This window comes from Mycteria americana, chromosome 3 (genome assembly GCF_035582795.1).
Source record: "Mycteria americana isolate JAX WOST 10 ecotype Jacksonville Zoo and Gardens chromosome 3, USCA_MyAme_1.0, whole genome shotgun sequence".
Taxonomy (NCBI): domain Eukaryota; kingdom Metazoa; phylum Chordata; class Aves; order Ciconiiformes; family Ciconiidae; genus Mycteria; species Mycteria americana.
Window position 1 is genome coordinate 88,011,652 of NC_134367.1, and position 27,689 is coordinate 88,039,340.

Sequence of the window (27,689 nt, forward strand, 5' to 3'; positions counted from 1 at the left end):
CCAGTTTCCAAATGAATGACTGAGCAAAACCAGAATCACAACAGGGGTGAGTAATGGAGTAACAAAAAGCATGCTATACTGACAAATCAATTACTAAGGCCTAAAAGGACCTAAGATTTTCAATAGCTTCTAAAGAAAAATAATATAAAATGTATTAATTACCATCTTAGAGCCAACCACCGATATTTACAGTGAAAACCGCAAACTGCTTTTGAAGATTACGTAAAGAATTAAAACAGATTAAATTTTGAGATTAACCGTTTCATTGTAACTATTGTTCCTATTTTCTATAGACAGTTTTATTGAATAAATGGCATTTTGAAATTCCTAGATTCAACTCTTAACAATTCTCCAGTGAATCACTTGGTGAGTCTTGCACATGGATATCTCATGCCTGGCTCACAGTTGTGTGGGGTTTACATTGCTGTTGTCTAAGACCAAAGGTTAATTTTCTATCATCTTGATTTTAAGCAATTTGAAAAAAATCGGCAGGCAGAATTTCTACTGAACTAGAAAAGAAGTCCCTTCCACTTGACATAAGAATGCAGTCTCAACCTGAGCTGGGAACTCGATCCCATCACTGAAAATGGAAAACTGTCATTCAAGCCACTGTGCTGGAAATAAATCCGAGCATGTGACCAAGAAGAGGCGATGCATTTGATAGAGAGCACACCCAGCATTTGCACCGAATGTCAGTATAAAGCTGTGACATGCTCTCACTAAAAGAAAGGAAGGGACATAAGTGGACTGACTGTACCCCATTGGAACTGATAAAGTACATTTGAATTGGCAGCCACTAGCAGCCCACTGGTCTTTAATTCTCACCTTTAGAAAGTACATTTGATAGATTTAGGTCTGTGGTTCTTGCAGAATAAAAGTCCCGGGGAAGTTACCACTTCATACATTATTTTTACTTTTATTACCTAATGGCAAAAAGCTGCCACGATAAGGCAGAAGAGATATTTTAGGAGCTGGTAATTTTTGTGTCCCATTCCTTTTTCTGCTGGCCCACAGGTCAAGAACACAACACTGCACAGTAATGCTCTACTAATTTCCACTTCACCTTACATTCAGTAGATAGTCCCACCGTTATTTTGCATACCACCCTGATCTTAAGAAAACCATGCTGAAAACAATTAGGTTCAGCATTTCATTTCTGCTGAAAGGTACTGCCACTGAGATGCAAAGCAAGCTAGACACCCAGGCAGAAGGGGGGCTTGTTTTAAAATGGCGTGGTTGAAAAAGAACTTTGCGAGGAAGAGGTAGCAATGCATCTTCAAAGCAGAAAACCAGAAATCCCCTGTGTCCTTGTCACGTTAGAAAAAAACCCCATCACGATTTTTCTTGTTCAGCCATCTGCTCTATTGATACAGAAAACTCAACAAAAATAAATCTGTTTGTATAAACAATAAAATACAATTTGTATAAACCGTGGACCACTCTGTGATGATGTTCATGTAGAACCTAACGCAGAACTGAGAGTGCAAGTTTGGGCTTTCTTACTGCTGTTGATGAAGCTCGCTAACAAACCAAGCCTGACACATTGCTACTTGTCAGAGCAAGCCAGAAGGCAGAATGGAATCAGTTAAAAATTCCTTGCTATATAGTCTATCAGCATAATTAATATCACTTGGCATAATCACAGCCTAATTTATCATTTTCAAATGACTTTTCAGTTTACAGTTTCATTACCCCCTCAAAGCAAGCACAAGTGTCTCTTTAGGGGAAAAGCAAGCTTGCAACTGCAAGAAAACATTTTTCCAGGATCATGTTTGATTTAGTTCTTGTTTTACTGCAGGAAATCTAATTAACGTGAATTCTAATTTGATTCTGTTTCTCTTTTGAACACGTTTTTGTTCCTTATATCAAAGAAAAGTGCAGGCTGGGAAGAAAAGGACCACGTTGTGCTGGCTTCCATCTCACTGTTGGCAAGCTGCATCACATTTCAGTACTGGTGTCGTTCCTACGACATTAAACAATTCACTACCTCACAGTGGAACCATAAAAAAATTAAAAGGTGAAATGAAAGATCCTGCTAGCTTCTGGAAAGGCCTGGACTCTCCTTTACCACGCACACACGCATACCTCCCGCTGCCTCTTTCCATCTTTCCTGCATCGGAGCCCGTCCTGTCAGCCCTTATCTTGCATCCTCCTCACGCAGCTGGAAATCACAGCACGAGCTCTTAGTATTTGTTCTCATCCTACGTAATGCTGCAAGGGGCAGCCTCCGTACGTCTTCTGCTGTACAACACAGAGAGGAGAGTGCAAAGGACTGACCTCAGAATAAGGGCAATATTTATGGCTAAACATTTCTCTCAAAGTGCACAGTTTCTGTGGGGCTTTCAGTTTCGTGGGCTTCAGGGAAACGCAACAGCACGTAGTTGACTAAGTGGATGCATTATTTATAACATTACTGACACACACAGTGGGTTTTCCTTTTGCAAACCCAATAAGGATTGGTGGCAGGCGTGCTGTGAACACAAACTGGGACAATGACATTGCATATGAATTATTGCTGTTACTGTGGAGCCTTGCCAGACTACCTGATCAGAATTAGAAACCTCTTCTCTTGATGTAAGCAGAGGACCAAAGGCTATAATTAATTTTTGACAGAGCCTTGATTAAATTCAGTGTACAGGACCTTGAGGTAAGCTAGGAATCCAAGCGGTTCAGATAGGTAAGGTAATTTAGCAAAACAGTACGCAGGCAGCCCCAGGATAATGGCTAGCCTATATGAAAGTGTTTCAGAAATCCACACTTGCTCTTTGTCCTGTTCTTCTGAGTAGCCACCTTAGATATTTGCGGGGTTTCTGCCTGCTTCAACATGGAAGCAATGTCTCCTGTAAAGATGTGGTCCTGGTATATGATCCTAGGAGAAAACTTGGAATTAAATTAATACACCATATTTGTGCCTCCTGACCCTAACAGTAAAACTGGGAACACATTGATTCATGCTTTCTTAATTTCCTCTTTCTGCTAAAGCACTACGTTGCACGTACAGGTAAAGGTCATTTGGGTCATCTGAAAAGCCTCTTTGTACTTGGTGAAGTAGAGGATTCAGCTGAGGTGTCAGCTGGCTGCTGCTACATGAACAAATAGTAATGACGCATGCTATGGCTATATCATCATGAGAAAGAGGAATGTTAATCTGTTTATCGCATAAGGGCATGACCTGGGTGTTTTCTGCTATCTCAAATCATGGCAGATGCTGCCCCTGTGGATGTAAAAATTGTTTATTTCTAAATAATGTGTAACACCCCTTGTGCAAGAAACAGAAGTATTGTGTGCCAACGATGGCAGAGATTTATTATGCTAATAAAAGTCAGCATAGCTCTTACGTAAGTTAACACTGAACAGAATGAAGAGGAAAAAAACCACATAAAACAAGTGTGAGACAACTTTACGGATGTAAACGTAAATGGCTTGATGCCGTTTCCATCTGCAATATTGGGTAATAATCATTTTAACTTTATAGGAAAAGGAAAGAAATACCTGAAAAGATACCTGAAACATGTTATTCCAATTCAGCATTAACACTAACTTCCCGTCTTAAAACTAGAAGATCAAATTTATTTCTCACAACTTCTGTTTAAACTGAGTTCTTTGTTACAGCACGTACAGAGTTGAAGGTAATAAAATGTAAGCCACAAAGACGATAAAAGATGTTTTCATTACATTTAAGCAGAACATACATCATGAAATTGTAGTATATGTTCATGATGTATATATATATGGCATATGTAGGTTCTGTACCTATGCTGCAGATCTACTTACAAAATGATTTGCTACCCAATCACAGAAATCTACCATACCATTAAATTTGAAAGAAACGCCTAATAAGTCATTATACCGATAGAAAAACTTGACTGTCCAATACAGGGATTCTCATGACTTCTGCAGTTCTCTGAAGATACACCTCACATTTCTGTTTGTGTGCGCTGCCCGCCCCACACACCTCCCTCAAGCAAGGATTAATAGTTTGCCCCTGAGCAGTTCCAGGCAAACATCAATGATTTCACTGTTTTGGTGACTGCCGTTTACTTAGCAAAGTTAAGAAAGGTGACTGCATGATGACTTCCAAACTAGGCCTTGATGCTTATGACGACAATATCAAAATCTGAAAAGGTTTAGTGATGCCATTAATTCTGCACATTCATATGGAAGGAATGCTTTGTCAGAATCTGTTTTGTTCTGCTTGATGACTTATGGATATAGAAAGATGAGATTTTATACTGAACTGCGGAATCATTATTCTTTTCGTAGAATGACTGAAATGATTGTCCTTCCTTGCCCTGACTCACGGAGATTTATGGCACGGTATTTCAGCCTGATTTACTGTGTGTCTTTTTCACAGGACAATACAAAATCCAGTTTTCCATGAAAGGATTCAACTGTTAAAGTGGGAGGTGACCGGGATGCTGCATTTGGGAACCTTTTGGAGTCGAGGCAGTTCTGAATGAAGATATTTATCTAGAAGGGAACTATCGTCCGTGCAGTATCAAAGTGTGTGTGTGGGTGGAACCACATATTGGGAATACATTTTCATGATAATTTTAATGTTATTTTAATTGTTTAGTTGAACAAGACTGATCTGATGGGGTATGCTAATAACTAAATCCCTCTGAGAGGAATCTGCCTCCATTCATTAACATCACTGACCAAGATTAGTTGCCAGCAAGTTCTGGTGGGAGATGACAGAATAGGCTGTGGTGCATTAGCTCCCCCGCAGAGATTCAGCTGGGTTTTAATGAACAAGTTCTCTTTCAGCACAACATAAATCACATTTCTGGGAAAGCGGTGGATTTACTGCCTTTCTTACATCCACGTAAGTGTACTGATTATTTAAGACTACTACCAGCTGTTGAGCCAGATGCTGGAACCCCTGGATGAGACTGTATGGCCTGTATTGTTATGTAGGACAGACAAAATGATTAACGGTTGGACTCGATGATCTTAAGGGTCTTTTCCAACCTAAATGATTCTCTGACTGTAAAAGGCCATGCTGGTCTTAAGAGCTCTGACTCTATAGGCATGCCTACCCCTTAGCTGCTGAACTCCAGCAGGAGGCTCTGGCACGGAAGTGCAGCACAACCACTTTTGCCCCATCCGTGCAATCTGGCTTGGACGCGAGAACAGCAGTGGGCAGGACAGATAGGTGCAAACAGGTCAAGCTCTGCTGCGCCCACTTTGTGCAGGCTGTCTGCAAGCCGGCTCCGGTGAAGAAACGGTAAAACCATTCTAGTGCAGCACCTGCATTAATACACATTGCTGTCTCAGCACGTCTTACTATTTCAGGGTTTCTTAGCGAACACAACACAAATTAAACTACAGGACTTATAAGTGCAATTGGTGGGAGGATCTATAAATTCAAATCAAGCCCTTCTGCTTTACTGATCACTGCAGACAGGCCTTACAGAGGTGTGAGGTGTGCCTGGAAACCATTCTCATCACTGTGACTGATGCCTTTTTTTTTAATTTCTTTTTTTTAAAGGCAAGACGACTGCCCAGTGCACTATTTGTGACGCAGTTTCTGGGAGATCCTCCCAAATGATTTTTCCAAATTTCAATAGCTTAACTCTTGGGCTACTGAGCCTTATCTCTAGGCCACGGACTCATGCAAGCACATCTCACCAGTGCTGTCTATTCACCACTCTGCCTGCCTCTTTGCTTCAAGGTAGCAGTAGGGGTCGTTAAAGCTGTCTCTAGTTTTGCACACACTTGTATAGATGATTTTCTATCCTCTGTGCGGTGGTGTACAGTGTGTGTTCTGCTACCAAATTCCTGCATGCCTCCAGTTCCCTAAAGATTTCTAGAACCCATCCAAAACTCTCCAGTCTGATAATCCTAATGCACTAATATTATTTGTCAAGTGTCTGAGGGACCACTCATAAACCAAAACCAGACACACTCTCTGCAACATCATCTATGACTTTTAATTATTTTAAGACGTAGTGATGGCATGGCAAGTATTAAAAAGCGGGCAAATGATTATGAGGTTAGTTTTACTGAAGAAATAACTTTCTCTTTTCCTTTAGATTGTGGAGATCCAACTACCTGAGTATCCCATGCTGCTTTGGAAAGAAGTGAATTTATCTGTTCAAACTGGATATCCCATCATTTTACTCTGCAGGTTTATTATTTATTGATTTACAATTTATTATTCATTACTCCAATGGTAGGTAAACCCATTCTACAGAACTTTCACAGCAACTGAAAAAATTGATGAGAAGAAAATAGATCTGTAATTTGAGAGGTCAGAGACAGAGTAATGAGCATACTCCTACAGGCAACAGAAATCAAATAAAAATATGCAGCAAGCTGTAGGTTGCCCTCTCTTACACTAAATACAAACACATAATGCGGATGATGCATGTGAGAATGGAGCGCAACAGTGGGAGAAGCATGATAAACAGGAATAGCTTTCTAGCACCTCGGAGCTGGGAATCAGCTCTGCATCTAGAGAAACCAGCCAAGCTGGGGAGGCATGAGAAGTCTTTTTGACTCCAAGTGCAAGGTGTATGTACAGCCCCGTGCTGTTTTCAGTCACTAGATCACAAAACGAGAAGCCCACAGGAGTAAGGAGGAACCAAGAGCACTACCAGGCAGTAACAGAAGTACCTGCAGAACACGAGCGCAGCAGCCACATTACCCAGGTTCCGGTGTGGCTTTAACCAGCCCTCTGCTACAGTGCACAGCAATGCTAGCAAGAGACGAACAGCCCGTTTGCTTCACTGAGATTCATTTGTAAATACTGGATGGTCAGATAAAAAATTTCCAGCAGAGTAAGTCTAATGGGCAATGCTGACTGTCCTGATTTACTGGATGTAACAGAGAGAAAGTGGCCTATCTCAGTTAAAGAATAAAACATCAGACTTCCAAAAATACAAAGTTTACACCATGATAAATGCATACTGCAGTTCTGCACATTTCCAAGAGCAACATATTCCCCGCCCCCCCCCCCCCAAAAAAAAAAAAAAAAAGGAGGAAAGAAAAAAGAAAAGCTGCTATTTTGGAGATAGGTAACAGTCATCAAACGACTCTAGATTTGGTCAAAGATGGAGATCCTAGACAAAAGCTCCTAGTGAAAATAATAAATATATTTTCAGCCTGTCCTTTGAAGGACAAGCTGTAATAGCATCACAGCAGAGTTTTGACAATCTAACTAGCTTTCTATGCAGCAAGAAATAAAAACAAAAAAGGTACTTAGTTGTCAATACAGCTCTGTAATATCTATTTAGACCTGTTTTATTCACATCTTGACTCATTCACCTATGCTTGAAGATCTGGGTTGCACTTTTATGTTATCTTTGCAACATTAGCTAGTTCTGGAAATAATCCCATTGAAATAAATCAGATTAGCAGCATGAGGGTTTTTTAAGGATTGGATCACATGGCTAACGATATATCAAAACTTTTTAGAAGCAGATATTCTCTGTCGTATATAAGAGATATTATTTAACACAGAAATATGAATTTAGATAGAATATACTGGTATTATGTTGCGTGTACTTTCAGTCTAACATTTACCCATCTGAGCTTCATTGAACCTTGGTGGATGACGACGTTGAAAGAGCCTTGTTTCATGTTATAGGACACTTAAGACTGTGCTCAGTTTACTAATAGCGACATGATCCTGAACACCACTGGGACAGTAAGAAAATTGGGGAAATTATTAGAAGAAGATGGCAAGGATTGGCAATGGTCTAACGTGCACATTAGGGACATAACTGTAGTTCATACTAGAAGAACATTATATCAAATGGAAAATCTTAATACAACTTTTGCTTGAGTGAAAAGATATAATTCTACTAACTGTGAGACAAGGTATCTTATCTCGAAAGGACCAGATGCACCATTACATAACTTCAAGAGACTCTTTCAGATAAAAGTTCAAAAAAATGACTGACTGATTATAGCATGCTTTTTGCTCTATGCAGTTCTGTAAAGATAGGATGCAACTGTCAATAACAGAAATTGCAAATGTGCACGTCCTGTCTCAGTGATCAGTTTGGAGAGCTGGCTCCACGATAGCAAGATTTTGGGGAAACTGGAAACAAATCAGATCATCACGATGTAGTCTGATGTATATAGAAGTCCAGTATTTATTACATATTGTTTTTACAGGAGGACAATTTTGATCACACAAATAAATAGAAACTACAGTTTTCAAGAATATACTTCAAGGAAATCATCATTCCCCTTTCCCTGAGATACACATAAAAAGAAGCATGGGTCGCATTTGCTCCCAGCAGCATTCCAGAGCTTCCTGAATTTTGGGAAAGTTTTGATTTGGATCTGTAGCCCCAGAAATGGAGATCAAGAGAAAAAGGAATAATCCCAAGATGAGTTTTGTCACTAAGTGCTGCCTTCCAGCTGTGATTCCTCCACATGAGTCTCCTCAATATAATTGGGATGAGACTTTTGAGTAAAGAACCACATGGATTGCTTCCAATTGATTTTGCCCCCACAAGCAATCAAAGGGTTGTTCCTTCCATATTCCCACAATCTCAAATTGCCCCAAAGCTGCCTTTTAGATGTAGCTCTCAGTAGCTGAGATACCATATTAATCTCCCTGGTTTTGTCATCTCAGAGTAGGAAGAAAAAGAGGTTCGGTTTTGTCAGTCTATTTGTCACAGAAGACAAGAGGAGGAGAAGGTGGTAGAGAAGAATTCTAACTGCTGCTTTTGTCTCTTTTTTTCTATGTTATAAGGAGGAGAACCTGAACAACTAAATTGAAACCCCCAGGATCTCTCAATCCAGTTCTGTCCTGTCTCTGGTGGTAACAGGGAAGACACACAGCAACATTCCAAGTGCTCCTGCAGCCGTCCTGCTGCAAGCCTTCCTATAGCTGAGTCCAAAAAACTAATTCGTATTAAAACAATAAAATATTGGCTTGCCAGTTTTTACTTAAAATTGATATACACAAAAAGTGTATCTTTTGGCAACTGGGGTTTTTTGGCTTGGTTTTTTTTCCTAATAACTATAGGGTTCGTTAATTTCAGAAAATTCAGAATCCAATATACTTTCACTGTAAGTATGCACTACATTATTCACGTTTATAATAAAAAGCATAACTTTGCTCATCTACTCTATCTACAAATGCTTAATAAACCTTTTTTTGAATAATTAATACTCATAGCTCTCAACATCTCACACAGCTAATTTGACTGTTGATTCAACTGAGTTATTAACAGAGTAAATGAATTGGGCAACTTATTTCTTATTCTTCAAATGTAATTGATAATTCACAATTGCTACAAATTTCATGTACTATAGGAGTCAGTCCTAAAGAGACATAAGTACGCTTTACATCATAATAAAAAATGTAATGCATAGAGGGTTTCTTATTCACGCACTGTCACATGTCTTACCTTCTCCAGTATTTTGGCCCTCCTGTATATTTACTTAACATCTTAGGTTTTTACTTGATGCACCTAACTCAGATAAAACAGGTCACTGTTTCCAACCCGATAAACAGTGTTGGGACAGTTTATCTAATTTTCTAATTACCTTAAATTATGTAGATACAATCAGCAGTTTCTAACTTATAACAACAAGAGGAGGATGGAGAGGAAACTGCCTGTAAAGGAACTACTGTTGTTTAGTAGTCCTGTCAGACACCCAGCTGTCACACGAGACACTTTAGAAGTGCTCCAAGGCACTGCTGAGTGTCAGCAAGAACAAATCATTGATCCTTTGCAACAGAGATTATTAGATAAACTTCTGCTATTCAAAATATTGCCCGAACTCATTTCATGAAAGAAGCAAGGTCAAAAAATTCTACTCATAAGGCCAAGCCTAATTTACCAAGAACGAATATGTCTCCATAAATAAATACATAGGTGAAGACATCAGGTATTATTTTTCCAGCCCTCCTTCTGATGGATTTTTAAAATGAAGAGAAATCAAATGCCTTTCTGAAGTCGTACTTTGTATTGGCGAAACAAATCACACAAGGAATCCAAGAGACACATAAAATAAGTGGGAAAATGAGAGCAAGTTCACATGGTTGCTTTTTTGTCCTTAAAAAAAAGTATGTTTTACATCCTGGTTGGTTGTTTGTCCTTAAAAAATTACATCTTACAGCCATTCAGCTTAAACTGGTCTGAATTTAAAACGATCAGAAGAATGAACAATCTAGAAAATATATGGACTTAAGAGGCATCTTAGAAAGAAAAATCTTCTGCTAGCAGTTGAACACAGCTAACTAAGAGAGAAAATCATGGCTCTGCTTAGGAACTTTTCCTCGACATCAGCTGAGCCAAAATTTAAGTAGGACTTTTAGAAATAATGCTTTTAAGATGTCACAGGCAAGATAAATTACTACCCGCAGTGGATCTGGATCTTGGGCTTTGTTTAAGAACCCATGAGATAAGAGCTTTTGCAACTACTTGATTATCTTTCAACACCTTCCATCCATACCTTCCATTCCTGCAGGGAGGTGGCTGCTGGCCCAGGATGCTAGGGCAGAAAGTCGGGTCCATCCCTGCTATGTGGCTGCTCACCGTCACCTGTCTCAGGCATCACCAGCCAACGTCCCTGGTGCATCCCCCAGCTTCCACCTCCTCACAGCTCCCTAATCTCCAGGATATTGCCCACTTTCAGGATCTTTCCTCCAGCCAGGGACTTCATCTTCTTCTTTTCGGGTCCACTTCTTTCCAGCACTCCTTATTTTCTGGCACACCAAGACTCACTTTTCCCCCAATCTAAACAGTTTCCACGCATAAGCACAAGGTGTGAGCAGCTTCCTAACTGGTGGTTCTGTCTCATGTCTCTTCAGTAACTGGAGGACTCTGGATGTGCCACTTTCATTTAGTCCAGGAGTTTACAATCAGACTCTACCAATTACAGGGAGCAAGCAGCAGGCTTCTGCTTGACAGCTCGAACGTTCAGATTTGGACACTCACCCCTACATGTACACCCAATGACCTGCTACCTGTTAGTATTCATGATTTAAGCTATTTTTTTGCCTACAAGAGTACTTAGTATTAGCCTGATTCCACTTCCAGTGAAGACAATTGGATTAATTTTACTTGTTTCAATAATTTTCAGTAATAGAATTTTCCAAGGGCTGATTATTTGTTGCACATAAATGTATTTTTCTGAAGTGGTTCAACTAATCCATTACGGCTGTTTGCCCACTGGATTCAATTATTCATGTATGAATAAAACTTTTCCAAAAATGTTGTTAGCATGAAGAGCTCCAGAAGTGTTTCTTGTGCTGATTAAAGGTTCTGTCTGCACTACAAACCTCATGCTCCTTAACAGAATTAAGGAGCTAAATGCATTTTCAAGCTTTGCTGGAACTATTGGAGGGAGTCATGGAACAAAATAAATATATGACACTTTTTGTTAGCTCTTGCTCTGCATTAATATTATGGATTATAACAATTTTTATATAACCAATTTCTTTTATTTAAGTACATTAATAAGCTAACTGGTCAAGGAACTAGAAACTAGAATACAGCACCACGGCCACCTTGATTGTTATTAGTTCAAACCACAGGCAAAAATTAATCAGTATATGTACCTAATTTTAGGCATATTTGACTGAATCCTTTTTCAGCCAAACGTTTTAACATAGATGCACATGTTTTGCTGAACAAAAATAGACTTCAACATGTCCTTATCTTAAATATATACTTAAGTAGGTTGCACAGCTATGGCCCAGAGATGTTGCTTGGCTTGTTCGATGGTTACAAGACTAAATTCTTAGTAGGTGAGAGCCTGGGAACTCTGGGAAAATACTTTCTCAATGGCATCCATTACCGACTGCATGTCAGTGAAGTGGAAGATGGAAGTTGTACAGCTGATGACACAGATCTCCTATATGAAATAAAAAGTTCAAAATGAGATTTAAAATTTTATCTTTATCATTGTCCTCTTCTAGTACCCCCCCCAAAATCACATTTTGAAGGCAGAAGTGCACCACAAAGAACAAGAGGCCATCTCTCCAGATGTCTTTCATCAAGCTGGTAAACCTGTAAGACTTGTTTTATAGCTTTTGCACCGTTTTATCAGTTTATGAAGATTTACCAGAAAGAAACTAGATTGGTAGAAAGATTATTTCACTGATACAATGTTACACAGCTTACTCTATCTAAGAAAGTGGTACCTGTCTAAGAAAGTGGTAAAAACTCTGGCTGTTCATAACCTGGAATTTTCAATGGGTTATGTAATTGGGCAATATTTGCCATAGATTGATGGCAACAGAAAAAGATGCATCCCTGACACAAAATCTAGACCTGCTCAAAGAAAAGATCAAAATATTTCACTGTGAATGAAAAAACATCTAAATTTTGTAAAATCCTGTTTTCAGGGAGTCTAAACAGTATTTTTCATTTGCCTGTGGGGTTTGATTTCAGACTGAAGCAGATAGCTTCATAGATGGAGCTTTCACTGAAGCAGATAGCTGGCATAGATGATTTCAGCCAAAATTATTAGAGTTTTGGCAAACTTGCAACCTAACGGAAACATAGTTTTACTTGAAAAGTAATGATGTGCTGTGAGTCTTGCCCATAATTTCAAAGCTGAGACTCTGGCAAGTATTAAAACTTTGACAGTGAAGGCACAAGGATATATGCAACTTTAAAGGTTATTCCCCAAGTAATATATGCAGCGTACGAAAATCCCTCCTTGATGCAGAAAATTTACTTTTAAAGGAAATACTAGTATTGCTTCTTGTTAGTGCTGGCAAGTCAAGAAAATGGCAAGAAAACTCAGTAAGCCTCATACGAGATTGATTTCTAGTGTCCAGCTTATAAATGTAGAGAAGAATTCTCCACAGAGATTGTAAAAACAAAGCTGACTCCTTTGGACATGTAAGTCTTGATGTTGTTTTCTAAGGAGCTGTTAAAAGTTAAATTACTATTTCAGCTTTAGACTCAGGCCCCAAAGAGAAAAATGATGCTAACAGACTTTTTTTTTTTTTTTATCCTCCCTGCAAAGGGACAAAATAGCAATAAAATCCAGTTATATCTACCACAGCAACCTTGCATAAATTTTCTCTAGTATTCTGAGCTGCTATATGTTAAATGCTCTGTACTGCTATGTCACAGAAGCGTTTCTACATCTTTAGGCCCCTAGCAAGCAAGAGGTAGGAAGGCTCTGGGACTATAGCCCAGGGTGAAATACTGTAGAGACCTGCTGCATCTCTAGTGCAACTGCCACACCAGCGCAGCAGGTAGGTGCTCCTATATGAATTACGCAGTGTACTGGCCTGAATGTATGCAAAGGCTCAGTACAGAGGAAGCAATAAACACGCACGCGGAAAATACAGGGGAAGGCACGTGAAAAGATATGACAACCATGCACAGTTAAAATCTTAAGCTTTTCATTGCATTTTAGATATTATTAGATGTGAAACTGGATGCACTTGCATAATTTACACTGGAACTGTGCCGCCGAATAAGGAGACATTGTTAGCGACAAGGTGACTGACTCATACTGGATGTTTTGTTTGAGCGAGAAGACAACTGCTGTGCTTGATAGGCCAAAGTACCATATGTTTCTAGAATAGCAGAGACCTACTTTATTCTGTGGTTTGCTGTCAAGGTCTAGTAATACCGGTCCAAGTGGTTTGCTGATTCAATAACCACAGTTCTGTTACTCTAAAAGTCGGATGAGCTTTTAAAGAGACCATATGTGACTAATCAGCAGCCCAGTCTGCCTTTTCATGGTCCTTTCCCTGCAGGTAAACCAGGATGTAAGAGGAAACGTGCAGTGAGTTCCCTGCCTCCCACTGCAAAACTGCAGAAGCCCTACCCCACTACTGCAGGCACTGCAAGTGCAAGGGCATGGGTCTGGACAGGCCTGGCACTTCTGCTCCGCCATTTCCCAGTTAAACTCAGTCCTTACTCATTTAGGCTGCTTTGAGAGAAGAGAAGAGGGACCTGATCCCTCATTTGCAGCTGCACTGGGATCTGATAATGAGTCCTGTGGGAGATGTGTTTCCCCAGTGAGAGCTCGGCTCACCGTGGGGGTTTTAAGACTAGGTTCCACGCATGTGCAAAAGCATTTTCCTCGAGGAAAGCACTCAGAATAAAATGACAGAGTTCTGTGCTTATTTTGCCTCTTATGTGAAAAGTTCAAGACAGATTATTATTTTAGGACTGCATATCAGATCTCTTTGGCAGTCGCTCTGATTTATTAACCTGTAACTCTGGGGTAAGGGAATTCGATACTCATATCTGATGTCAACAGGAGCCAAGCATCTAATTTCCTTAGGCTCTTCTGAAACCCCAGCGTACATTTCTCTACTACTTGAAAGCAGATTCTCTTTAACTGCAATTCAGAGATATTTCTTTTTGCTCTGTACAAATATTCTTCTGAGCTTCATCTTATCAGTACACATAAAAATATACTGTTATATGACAATAAGATGAAAAAAAAGTCCAAATGCATGCAGAAAAGAGAGTGATAAAATTAACAGTGAGGAATCACATTTGAAACACTGGCCCACAAAGAACTGGCATCAAAGTTTAATGTAGGTATGTTACAAGAGTTAAGATTTACTTCAGTATTAGAAGACCAAACCTATAACGAATTGTAGCATCTGTGATGAAGATCATAAACACAATAATTAAATATAATAATCTGTGTGGTAGATGTGCTTTTCTCCGCATTTATTATTTTCACCGGTACTCAAAACCCCAATTAGAAGAGGCTTCAAAGCTAAACTATTTATAAGCTAAATAGGTCCATGAAGAGCTATTTTCTTATGACATATAAACAGTTTAGCTCATGAGGCACAGACAATGTATAAACATTTAATTTCTAAACTGTCCCAAAGCCCAAACTATATGTTCTTACATTGACTAAAAATACAACATCCTCTTGGCTAAGACTTTCTCTGGTTTGCTAACAACATCCTCTTTTCTACTAGTTTTCCAGATTCCTTTTTAAACATGCAAAAAGTTACATTTTAAATAAATGAATACACATAGGATTATTCACTCTTTCTTTACTAAAATGGTTGTTTGTTTTTATTCAGACTTTCAGTCTCTTAGCTCAAAACAAACCTTAAAAACTTCAACACAACCAACACACACCTTCTTCTTTACAAAATCATTAGAACGTATGTTCAAAATTATGCATGTGTTTCTGAGATTCTGCTCATATTTAGAAAGTAAGCTTTTTTTAATGCAACTAATAACTACCTAGGACTGCTTCTTTTTCCCTCGTTGTGCATTTCAATTACTGAGATCTAAAAGCACAGGTTCCAATCCCTAAATATGACCAACAGCAGCCTCACACAGTCAGTGGTATGTAGCAAAAATGAACATGACAGCTGTTAATAATCCTGAGACTGTTGCAAAAAGAAAAAAAGCTACAGATACCTACAAGAAGGCAAATAAACTGCATTACTGATAAATTACTTCTTCAAAATGGTCATAGACTGCAGAGAGTCCTCAGCACTGGTTTTTGGCAGAGGCATCCTTCAACTCTCATGTTTATGAGGAATCAAAATATGGACTTCTCTCTAATATGTACAACCTTCAAAAACATTATGCTATTTGACTTTCTGTACTCATAAATCTCTCCCTCCCCAAAGGGGGTGGGTATTTCAGGATAATACCCACCATCCATTTGGAAGTCTTTGCAAATTTTGTTTTTCCTTATTTAAATAGCAGATGAGAAGGACTAGGTCATGCTCATGACATTACCATGGAGTTTCCAGAGTGGTTTGTTTTCCAACAGGTTTCTTCACCTTTTTTGTTTTTTTAATAAGTAAACTAGAACTTACAATCTTCAAACAACAGAATCATCACAGAAATCAATAAAGGCAATCAAATTTTTAAAATTAAACCCAAAGCATAACTGTTGAGGATAGCTATTCCAATGAAAAGAAGTAAAATTTATAGTAATACACTTTTGCCAACACAGAATAGTCATCAAAACGGTGGCAGCACAGTTTTTGATGATGGCACTTTGGCCAGCAAACTATCAGAAAAAGAAAGCTATCCATCTCCACTTGCTGGCCTCAAAACATTACTTTTTTTCCTCATTATACCCTCAAAGGGTATAGGATTACTTTTTCAATTAAATTACCTGTCCCAACGATCTCCAGTCTAGGCTGGCACTTCCAATGTACACGTGCTGTTTATCAACAATCCAGAAAGATGACTGAAGCCGACCTTCATTATATGCTGACATGTTCATATACAATACTTCAGCACCTAGAGATTTAAGGATAAAATAATAAATAGCATTGTTTAAAATAACATAATTTACATTATTAAAAAAAGAAACCATTTCACGTTTCAGGGCCTCAGATTCCGAAACTAGTGAGGGATGTAATTAAACATACCATTAAGTTTTAAAATCAATGATAAACAGTGTTACTGTCACACTACTTAAGACCTTAATTAATATATAATCCAGAAAAGCAGGTATAGGGAACATTCCCATGCATTATACTGTTTACTTAATTTTCTCCCATTTTAGAACCAAATAATTGCTATTTTTTCCCAGCACTGTATGTCCTTAAAAATAGTTTATTTTCAAAGGTCTATTCCGTAACTCAAACCTGCTACATACTATAATAATGGCCTTTAAAATACAAACCCAATTACAACCCCTTCCTGAAAAGCAGAGTCTGCTCCTTTGCCCTGTGCAATGGTTCGAGCAGGTAGCCTACGGTGGGCTGTCGCATGGAACAGGTCCCGACAAGAGGAACGCGGGTGGAGAATTAAGGAGTGAGGAAGTAAGCAAAGGCCTAAAGTATGCTGAAACTGCTCTTAATCCTGCTAATCTGTGACATTCAACCTACCACTTTGAATTGCACAGTTTTAGTAAGGATTATAGGCCACTGAAATCAAAGGAGCTACTTGTCGGGTAAAAGCCTGTTGGCTCCATCACATCAGTAGGAATATCTGAATTGGCCCCATCAGTATGTTTGGAGGACTAAATCCAAAGTATACTTAATATTAGGTGAGTTTAGGGGATTTCTCACATCATTATTGTTATTTCAGTGCTCCAGTGTTTGTAAGATTAGGTGATTAATCTGCATTAATCATTGCTGAAGGTAATTTAAAGTAACCCACTCATCTTCACGTTTTAGTCATGACAGTAACCGAGGAAGAGAGTGACAGTAAACAGCAGCCTGGAGGGCAGTAATGGTACCAGCCATCTCCCATTAAACATTCATGGGATGTTCAGTACCATGAATTCCAGTAATGGTTGGATATGAGTCACAACTCCAAAAGAATTTCAGGATACCTGGAGAACTAAAATATATTTCTTTTCATCTAACTTCCTATTGCTGACCTCCTAAGAAACATTTGACTCGCAATTTTAAGCAACAGTTACCAGTGCTAAATATTTCTTTTTTATTATGAAAACTGTAATTCTCACTTGAACAAATGACTCTAGAAGTTCAGACATCACGAAAAGAAGACAAATCAGGTAAGGTGCCACTTTTCATGAAGCACCAAACATGCAACATAGGATTTTGAGCAAGTTAGAGAATTTCGTTCATTGTACAATTACATTTGCTGCAATGCAGTTACTTTTCCAATTTTTTCTAGGTATCTCCCATCCACATTCATCTATGCTTAGAAACAAAGGTATTTTCCAATTTTCCTTGGAACACATTGCTGCTGACTTTCAGTCCATGCATTAATGAGCAGAACTGTGCTAATTAATGAGATAATGTGTGTGAAATGGAAAAGAAATCAGAAAACACTGTAGCAGGTGTTAAGTGGTTTAAATAGTTTTCTGATGAATAAACAAAACAAAAGCAACTCCTACTAGCTAAGGAAAACAATTCTGTATGGCGCTAAACTTCTAGCTGCTTGTCTGAAAACTGTGTTTAAAAATCAAGTTTAACATAGCAGTTTGCCTTGATCATATTTTCTTTCCATACATCCAATTTGCAACATTAAATAGCAGTATGAATTTAACACCCACAACACACCTACATCAAATAGGTTATAAATTAAATGTTAGGATTTTTGTATAGGAAAGGTAAAACAGTCGGAAGCAACAATGAGCTTCCTTCTCGTAACTGAGAGCCTAAAATAAACACAGTTTAAAGACATTTCTGAAATATCCAATGCCGAAAAAAATACTGATCACCAAAGTTACAACAGGAGACTATTTAGCCAGCAATACTAATGTTAAAAATAGCAGACATCGTCAGTAACCTGACACAATATTCAAAAGTTGTAAAACACCAGGATTTGTGGGTGTGGGCAGTTTAGACATGGGCACAAACAGGGGGATGGGACTATCACTCTAACATATAATCTAGGCTTCAGTTACCAACATAGTGAATATTAGCAGTGCAGGGGATACTGCTATCACACATACCATTAAAAGCAAAACCTGGTACCCAATTTCTTTTCCTTCTGGCAACAGCCAACTCATAAGGCTGAGGAAACAGTATCTCAGAGTTAATTAACAAAAAGTCATGTGTTGCAAACAGCAGCTGCTGTGCAGCCTATTAATGAGCCCTTAACTTTTGATGAAAGAAAACATGCATCAGTATTGATAATTGCCTCTGTTCAAAAAGCCCTTGAGATGTTTTGTTAAAATAGGCTTATCAGGCCTTCAACACAATCCATCATCCCTAGTGTGGTCCAGGTCCCATGAGGAAATTAAATTGGACTGATCAATATGTGAAGCCATAACAGAACTCTTTATCATACTGCAGTCTCAATTACACAAAGCGATGGGTCTACTGAGTTCAACCAGAAGGCACAATTTGTAGGCTTGATTGCTAATATAGGTGCCAGATTCTTAAAACATAAATCTAACAATTTTGTTTCACTGAAGATTAAACTGCAGGGTGAGATCTTAGAGAAAAGCAATGCTGTCACTTAAAACTCAGGTGGATTTGCCTGTCCCATAAAATTGTGCATTGTAAAGGCTGGGCCAGATTGCCCTCTTTCCGCAAGAAAAAAGACCACTGTAAGGATCAAAACATGCTTTAAGTAACAGACATTTCTCTGAGTATTTGTTCTTCTAGGCAGGGAGGTTTTGCACTCTGTAAAAGGGAGATGACTGATGCAGTCTGGGAGGCACAGAGGAGACCCTGCCCTTGGGAGCCTGGACCTTCACCATGTGATGGGAACACAGTCCCTGGGAGGTGCCAAGGTTGCCGCTCAGCGTCTTGCTTTGTCTCATAATGGCGGAAGAAATCAGAGGACAATAGTAGTATTGCAAAAAGACTGACTTTTTATCCATTTCCAAAAGAAATCCAATTCCCAAAGTAATCACAAAGAAGAAGGATGGCACAAACAAGTGCCATTTGCCATTTTCTAGCCTTGCAACCTCCTGTTTGGTCTAGCTGCCTGCTCTCAGGTACTCCACTAACAATGTCATGAAGGCCACAGGGCAAGCTTGACTTCAAGAACAGGAGCTTAAGGCTAGGACCTTTTCTACAGATTTGAGTCAAAACACTCTAACTAATTAGCAGGAGACTTTAATTAACGAGCTCATCACATATACACTCTATCATGAAAAACTGTGTCATCGAGAAGCGCATCTTGGCGCACCTGTGTTGCAGCATATGCTAGCTGTGGATTTTACTGCTGCTCAAGCAAGGTCACCAGGTGGCTACAAACTGGGAGACTTCTTCAGGGGAGACTGCAGGAGGCCGCGGCTCACAGGGCTGCCACTTGGCCTCCGGATCCAGGTTTATGCAGCAGTCTGGAGAAGGTGCACCAGGAGGCTTTGGATCCAATGCCTGCGAGCAGCCTAGGATATTACCAGGTTGTCCTGGTACAGAGGCAACGTCACTGAGCCAAACCACCTCTCTGGTTGGATACGGTAAATCATTCTTGTACAGAAGACCCAGAAAGAGCAACCATTTAGGCTGTTATTATCACAGCTGCCTTGAAAGCAAGCGTGCAAATTCTGCCTGCAACAGTTTTCAACAGCACCAGTTACAGGCTAAACTCACTCTGGAGTTAGCAAACATAACGCCCAAGAAACAGAAGCTGCATTTGCTTGTACCACGGCTAAAATTGGCCTTCTGTCTTCACAACCTTCTTACTTTCACTATAGTGTTTTTAAAACCAGAGAGAGAGAAAAATGGGAAAGGGATTTAAGGATTGAGAGGAGAGCCAGCCAGAGGTATCTGGGAAGTTGCAGCAACAGCGATGGGTGATTCACAACCAGCAGAGCAATGATAAGAAAAGCACCAAGAGCCCTGACCTCATTAGCCCTGACAGTAGGAAAGTATGCTGCAGCAGAAAGAGGGTAGAGAGAAATGGAGATACACGATCTGATGGCATGTGTTGGGACTGTGCATTGTGCAGAGCCCCGGGAGAAAGAGTCGTGGAGCTAGGCTGGGCTCCGCTACCCCCTGCTAGGAGCGGGAGAGTTGTAAAGGTGGAAGAGATGAACAGGGGCTTTGAACGCCTCTCCTTCCCCATTTTGGGGAAACAGAGCTTGTCAAGCGCACGCTGCAGAGGCACAGCAGGCAATGGAAGGGGGAGCACATTGGGGCAGGGGGAGCTACACAGAGCTGTTGGCAGGATGGGGGCGTGGGGAGGTAGTAGAGGGATGGCAAAGGAGAAGGGAGAGCAGGATGCAAGGAAGCACTGGTTTATGAAATGAGTTTGGCCAGGGAAAGCAATACAGCTCTCTTGTATATTTGCAGTTTGAACCTGACAAATGCTCTTGCACCACATCCAATCCACTGCGCATCTTCCAGCCACCATGCCCCATGTCACCACCAAGCTGGCCATAGTCGGAACAGCTGCCCTCCTCTGCTTACCCCGTTCTTGCCATCTCTTCACTCTCCTCATCACCATGTCCATACACTTTGCTCACAGCACTGGTTTTTTCCCCCCTCTCCTAATTCTGTGTATTCCCAAGCAAATAGTCCAAGTAATGAGACCTATAAAAAGGAGTTTGAGAATGCAAACCATGGCCTCTTTTTTTCACCCCACTGCTGACAGTCACTTGGCACACAAAGATACACATTTTGACCTACATCTTTTGGAGGGTGGCCTCAAGCCAGAGTCAAAGAGCAGGCTTAACTAGTCCATACCATGAACCCTAGAGCTCACAAGTATATGCACACTTGAGCACAGCTGGTGCTTGAGCAGTCTCTACGGCCTCTCTGGCAGGCTACCACACAGGTGGGAGGTGGCACGCACGGCGCTTGCCATTTTGCCATAGACCTGCTGTATTCTTTCAGCTAAACTGAGTTTTCAGGGCAGTATAGAGGCAGTTAATCATCATGTGCTAACTCAAAGATCAACAAAAGATCCTTTATTACCCCTAGGCCCCAAACTTCTTTTTTAAAATACAATTTGCTCACTAGAAAATATGGATATGTACACATATAGATATATAAAGTCAATGTCTCCTTCCGTGCATTTTGCAATAGACACTTCCATTTTATTTATTTGCTTTCAATTACAAGCCTTAGCACAAAGTACACCCATGAATAAAAATAATTTTTATTCTACTGAGACAAAAATCCAGAGTTTTCCATCCCCTGCTCACAAGGGGCAGAGGAGCTGCTCATATTGGGCAGACACAAGCGACGCAGACAGAGGATCATCTCCCCAGGAATTTTCATGCTTTTTTCTCGACTGATTGCAAGAAGTCTGGAGTTATTCCAGAAGCCCCATTAGCATGACCTGCCAGCACTCAGAGGAGGACAAGTACAAAAGCAGAGGAATGCACAACTTGACAACAAAGTTATTTTTACTACGTCTCTGAATGATTAAAAGAAAAATGAGAGTCTTTAATATTTCTGTGCTCTTTATGGAATATGGGATTTGAAATGCAATTTCAAAGTCTGCCTGGCCCCAGAAGGATTAATGATTCAGAATTATTTTAAAGAGAGAAGACTCAAGGACTTTTAGGGAAATCTCTGATGGTAATACCTTAACTTTGAATCAGCTGTTTTGTTTACACTGCTCTCCGCTCCTCACATACAGACACCTCTCCTTTTTAAAAACTAGCAGGACTGAATCCTGCCACTCTGGGATTATGTGCTATTCATCAGCCTAAGCCCATAGTAATTTTTTAAAAAGTGTACAATAAAAACCTTGCTGCCTTTTCTTTAGCAGCTCCACATGTAACTGCCACACACACAAAAAAGGAAATCATGGTTACTCAAAGAAATTACGTTCTAGTACAAGCCCAAGCAATCCCCAGAAAGCCTTTGCAATACAACTTATGTTCACACCACCCTTGGCCTGCCTTAAACTGTAGCACTCAAACTACCTGCATGACAAACATGTCTTCTTTCTGAATGAAATTCCCACTCACTCCCAATGTACAATCAGCCATAAACTATGTGCGCACGCAGCTTCGCAAAACAACACTGGCCCTCAAAGTTAATGCTGCCTGTAGTAAAATGAGGCTCTTTCTGATGTAGATATTTTTCATGCAAAATTACTGTCACACTTACTGCCTTACTTTACAGCATCTGAGGTCACTGATACAAAGAGAATTTTGAGGAAATCAGTGCACAGGAGAGGAATGTGTGACTGGAGCTCCACGGGCCCCTCTGGTCCTGTCTGCAGCAGCCACTGGGATTGCAATGGATGGGCTCACGTGCTCGGGGCTGTGGCGTGGGTGGTTCAGGGAAGACACGCAGAAAACACTTCTGTCCGCTGCGCGCTGCCCTGCTCATCTCCACTGGCACGCTCCCCAGGCGGCTCACGTGTCCATGCCTGGCTGGAGCTTGGAGGAAAGGCTGCTACGAGAGAGCTTCCCTGAGCAGACGGGCTGCAGTCAAGGATCTCCCTGCGGAGCTGCGGGTGTGAGAAGAGAGAGGTCTCCCTCGCTGCCGGCTGACTTCCCAGCCCCCTCTCAGGCACTGAGCCAGCTCCTCGCCCCGTTCCCTTCCCTCCCCAGCAGACTGTAACATGCTGTTGGGCTCTGCCCTGCATGATCAGGGAGAACAAATATCCTCTACGCTCACCATTGGTTTTTTGCTCTGTTTTTCATTCATTCAGTGGATTAAAATAATTTCTGTGAGCCAGCACAGCCCCAGAAACTGCTCTATCCACACAGCTGAGGAAGCCAAGAGCTGAGTGGGGGGACAGGAGAGAGCAGGAAGAAAAAGAAATAGTGAGAAATGAGCATTACAAACCCCAGCCCACTGACTGAAAACAAAGTATTACAGAATTACAGCTGGCATGGTTAAACCCCGCCTCCCCAGTAACAGTGGCATGAACAGATCTCATTTTCAGCAACCCTTCTCCTTCCCTCCATCACCTCCTCAGCTGTGCCCAAGTAGCTTTTTTGGGGTCCAAGGAATGAACTGGATCAGAAAATGGATCCAGGTTAAAAAACAAAATAAAAATAAAACAGTTGTTTCAAATATAGAACAATTCACTAGTCCAGCTCACCACGTGGTGGTAAACAATTTTTCTGACACATCTGAAGGCACAGTGCAAGCGTGGGAACGAGCGGCTTGTGGCTGGGTGCAATAAGATGCAGGAACTGCTTATGCCAGTGCTGCCATTTAAAGGTAGGCCCACATAATTTGAGTTCCTCTCAAAATCAGGCCTCTCAGAAATTCCAGGTGGCAAGCCCCAGTATTTGTTTGCCTTTTATCTTGCATAACCATTTGCCTCATGCAAACAAAGCAGATAGGAGGGCAGTGCTGGCATTTGCTTGAGATGACATTTCCCACACGCTTACACAGGGGTCCACAGTGACACAGAAGATCCAGAGAAGACCCATCAGGGCATCCTCATGTGTGCAGAGTTTGCTCACTGGATGCAGGATGGCAGATTCTTGAGAACAAAGGAAAGGTCAGAATTAATTTCTCTCAATTGCTTGTTTAACTTCAATGACATCTTCGGAGCTAGTTAGTTCCCAAGGTAACATTTATCTAAATACGCCCTTACAGTGGCTTTGAAGATGTCAAATGTTGGCCTTTGTTGCTAGTCCAAGTAATCAAAATACCAATTTCTCAGTTAAGTACCCTGCTGTAGACAGGGTTCAGCATAAGAGTGTTACAGCTCTCACCCATGTGAACACATTTTGCGCTGCCTGCCGGGTCCTTTTGATTTACTCAGCAGAAAAAAAACGACATATAACCAAAACGCTTCCCACCCCATGTCACAAGAGAGACCCAAGAGAGGCCTGACAGTATTTCTTTGTAATACTTACCCACCCAGCTACACATAATTTCTGATACACTGACAAAAAGCCAAAGGTCCATCTTAACTGCAGGGTGGGCAAACCATGACAAATATGACAGCATAGAGATAACAGGTCTCCTCTTTACAGACAGAATAGATACAGCACAGGCACACACTGCTTGAGCTTCCCTGCAAACAGCAGGTAGCTGAGTTGATTAATCATGTGTGGGCATGTTTAATTAACCTATGCACAGAATTTTAGACTGCAAACAAGGAAGAAATTCATATGACTACAGACCTCTGGTCCTTCCAAAGATGGAAATCCAGTTTCCAGAGCAAACCTGTGGCTTTCTCATTTCCAACCACAAGACAGAGTGCTTCCATAAATTCATAAAGCACCGAGATTCCATAAGGAAAACCACAAAATGCAGTGCAGCCCGTGTTAAAAACCCCCAGTATTTAGAAACAGGATTTCAAGCCTGATACCCCTTTCTCTAATGCAGAAAATATAACAACACGATTTTTAAAAGTAAATTAACCTTGTTAACCCCATGGGTTTTTATTACTTGCACTGTAATAGTTCCTTCCTTTTTCCCACTTCTTTTTCTTAAACCCTGTGGTGTGTACTTGACTTTTTATTTAAGGTTTTTAATTGTTACTCTAGAATTTTACATTCTACATTTTCCACCGAAAACGTCTATTCTATTCTTAACAAAGACACATCCATGTCACCACATCCTTGGGAGGCACATGCTGCCACCCAGTAGATATTTGATAAGCAAGTGCCCCACAACCGCAAGCAGCCAACACTACAGTTCATTACATGGAATAAGTCAGGAAAGCAGACGTGCTTCAACTCTACTCTTTCCCACCTGGATTTACCCTCTGAAGTCAGTGATTTCTGTACTATATCTGCTATAGAAACCCTTACTTTTTGGGACAAAATTTAGGACTCCCATTTTAGACTATCTTTAAAAACCAAAAAAATAAATTGAGTCTGTGCACAAGAGTTTAGTGTAACTTAAAAAGATCCAAACAGCTTTTCCTTTCCCTCTAGTAATTTTATTGAAAGTAGCAAACATTTCGTGCCTCTCAACAGATTTTGCTGCCTGATGCAGCAAACATGAGAGGAATCCTCATTTTGCACTGACTTGACTCTGACATCAGTATTTTCAATCAGATTTTTACTTCTTTTTGAGCTATTTAAGGTATATCATATCAATAGTCATAGATTATTTTGAATAAAACTTTGAATAATGAGAACACTGATGATCAGTTCAATTCTTTCCCCTTAGCAGAACTCATCATTCCTCTAAATAGCATTTTCTGAGTATAAATGTTTTGTGAGTCTGATGATTCAGTAGAGTCTGTAAGATAACTAGTGTACAAGAAAGTTTGACAGAATATTTAAAAAAAATTTCCACATCTTTTTTTGCCCTTCATTATTGGAGAGTAGGCTGCTCATTTACTAGATGAAGCTATAAAAGTGATTGCTTTAGAGATTGGGAAAAGTAATTTTCTTAGTTGATTCAGGCGACAAAGCATATTACACTTAAAGGAAGACTATAATACTATCAGTAAAAGCATTACTAAAGTTGGATTGTGGCTTGCTTTCTTCACCTAATTATAATTGCATACATTTTTACTATAAAAGACAGCTATTTTAAATATAATAGAGAGATTAGTAAACTCACACACTGCTTACTCCACCCCCCTTCAAAGACTCTTTTCTTTATTTGGATTAGCATTATGAAGCGCTAGATTTGTTTATACACTTCCTAGATGAAGCATCCAAGAATTCAGGGACATTTTTTCATCTTAACAGATGAGGAATTAGAATCACAACCTTCTGTGAATGAACAAGGCTAAATCTCTACTAAAAAATGCAGTGACTATTTATCCCTATCTCTCTTTTTAACTTATCAACATGATTTCATTCTGATATTTATATATTCTAAAACCATCAGTATTGGCAACAGTCACTTCTAAATGTGCTGACTAGCAACAACAACAATTGTGCAATCATTCCCAAAATGTGGTTCTCTGACATGTGTAGCTCTGCTTTGGGTTCTGTCGGTTTCCTTCCCGTGAAGGAGAAATCTCGATTCTGGAAGGGGAGAAAGCGTACTGCAGGGCAGGCGAAGAGGTGAGGATGGAGTATGCCTCCTCAGAGGGCAGTATTATTTGGTCCTAAACTACTGCTTTTTGTTTTTACAATACCTTCATAACAGAATCTATTTTTTTCCTGCACTTTCATTAACTAATTCTCTGAGCAGCCCTAGAGTATTATCTCCAGGCTACCAAAAGCCAAGCGCACTATCTGACCTGGTCGTGGCCACACAAGGAAAGCAGAGGCACAGCCAGCACCAACCCGGGTCTGCCAGCGGTGCAGCCATTTCCTTTTACTACTACTTCTCACTTGTTTCTCACCATCTTTCCCTATGTCTTTCTTTTGATCCTGTCCTATTATCCTGCCAAGTCAGCCTTTGACTCTTCTATTTTTTTTCAGATCTTTCCTATCTCAATTCCAATTATTTTTTTCTCCTTTCATCTATGTTGCCACAAGCCCACCAAGAACACGCTTCACCTTTTGCCAGCATTCTTTTCTGATCTTTTCCTAAATTAATTACTCCGTTTTCTGTTTCTGCCCTTCTCTTTCATCTGATTCATTCCTCCCTTCTATTTTGTTTTCCCCACTACTTTCCCCCCACGTCATTCTTCCTCCCTCTCCTTTACTCTCTCCCACTTCATCCTCAGTTCCTCATTTCACTCTTGCCCTTGCCCACTCATTCATTGTTTCATTTGTCACATATATTCATTCAGTTATTCATTCACTCCCCCACCCTCCAATTACTTGAAGAACGTATTTTATTCTCTAACTACATAAGCAGCATGATATATTCTCCAAGCCTTTACAAATAAATTTGTGGAAAGGAAAAAATATTTTTTCTTAAGAGTTTTAAGGCTAACCACAGTTTCGGGGTGCCAAGTTTGGTCCTAATTTTATTTCATTTAGCATGTGCTAGAACTCCTGCAGGTATTAACTCATGATATACAACCCAAAGATAGACAGAGGAGATTGCTGATGTTTGTTGCAGATTGGGACTCTGGGAATTTCTTCGTGCTTTCTTAGTCCAAACAACAACTAAAGCTGAGCTTTTGTTTCTTACCGTGGGTCTAAGGTTCTTAAAAGAAAAAGGCACTTTCACAGTCTCTTCTTTTATAAAAGCAAGCATGTAAAATAGACACTGCAGCTCTGCTGTAGCAGACTGAAGAGTCTCACGCTTGATTTACTATTGTTCTGACCAGCCCATCGGATGCATTTTTGAGGGCTTCAGCATTCTAGTTTGGTCACCCAGATACTTCATACATTAAAATGGAGACGTTTTAAACAGACAAATGGACATGCCCCAATGTCAAAAGCAGAAAAATCCACAGAGTGCACTGAGGAAAAATAAAAAGCACATGAGGAAAAATGCTTTGTCTTTGAGGAAATACATAGAGGAAACAAATCAATAGCTTGTCAGTTAGCAGCTCTTTAACACAGACTGACTTTCATCCAAACAGCCTATTTGAAATGTAGGAAGCAAAATAAAAGGAAGCCATGACTCCACATTAGCTGGG

The 27,689-nt window shown here is 40.1% G+C and overlaps 1 protein-coding gene and 1 long non-coding RNA gene across 7 annotated transcripts in view; one reads left to right on the top strand and one right to left on the bottom strand.

Moving 5' to 3' along the window:
• The window catches only part of PLD5 (phospholipase D family member 5), a 188,217-nt gene that overhangs the window by 21,484 nt on the left and 139,044 nt on the right, over positions 1 to 27,689 (bottom strand). For all 6 annotated transcript variants that reach the window (XM_075495985.1, XM_075495989.1, XM_075495988.1 and 3 more), the window contains one exon: positions 16,051 to 16,178. In XM_075495985.1, the coding sequence (XP_075352100.1) occupies positions 16,051 to 16,178 (128 nt within the window). The remainder of the gene's footprint in view (positions 1 to 16,050; positions 16,179 to 27,689) is intronic.
• On the top strand, positions 1,297 to 9,022 carry LOC142407019 (uncharacterized). Its single transcript, XR_012774786.1, has 4 exons — positions 1,297 to 2,017; positions 4,355 to 4,503; positions 6,036 to 6,083; positions 8,711 to 9,022. It is a non-coding gene; the product is annotated as an uncharacterized LOC142407019 (long non-coding RNA).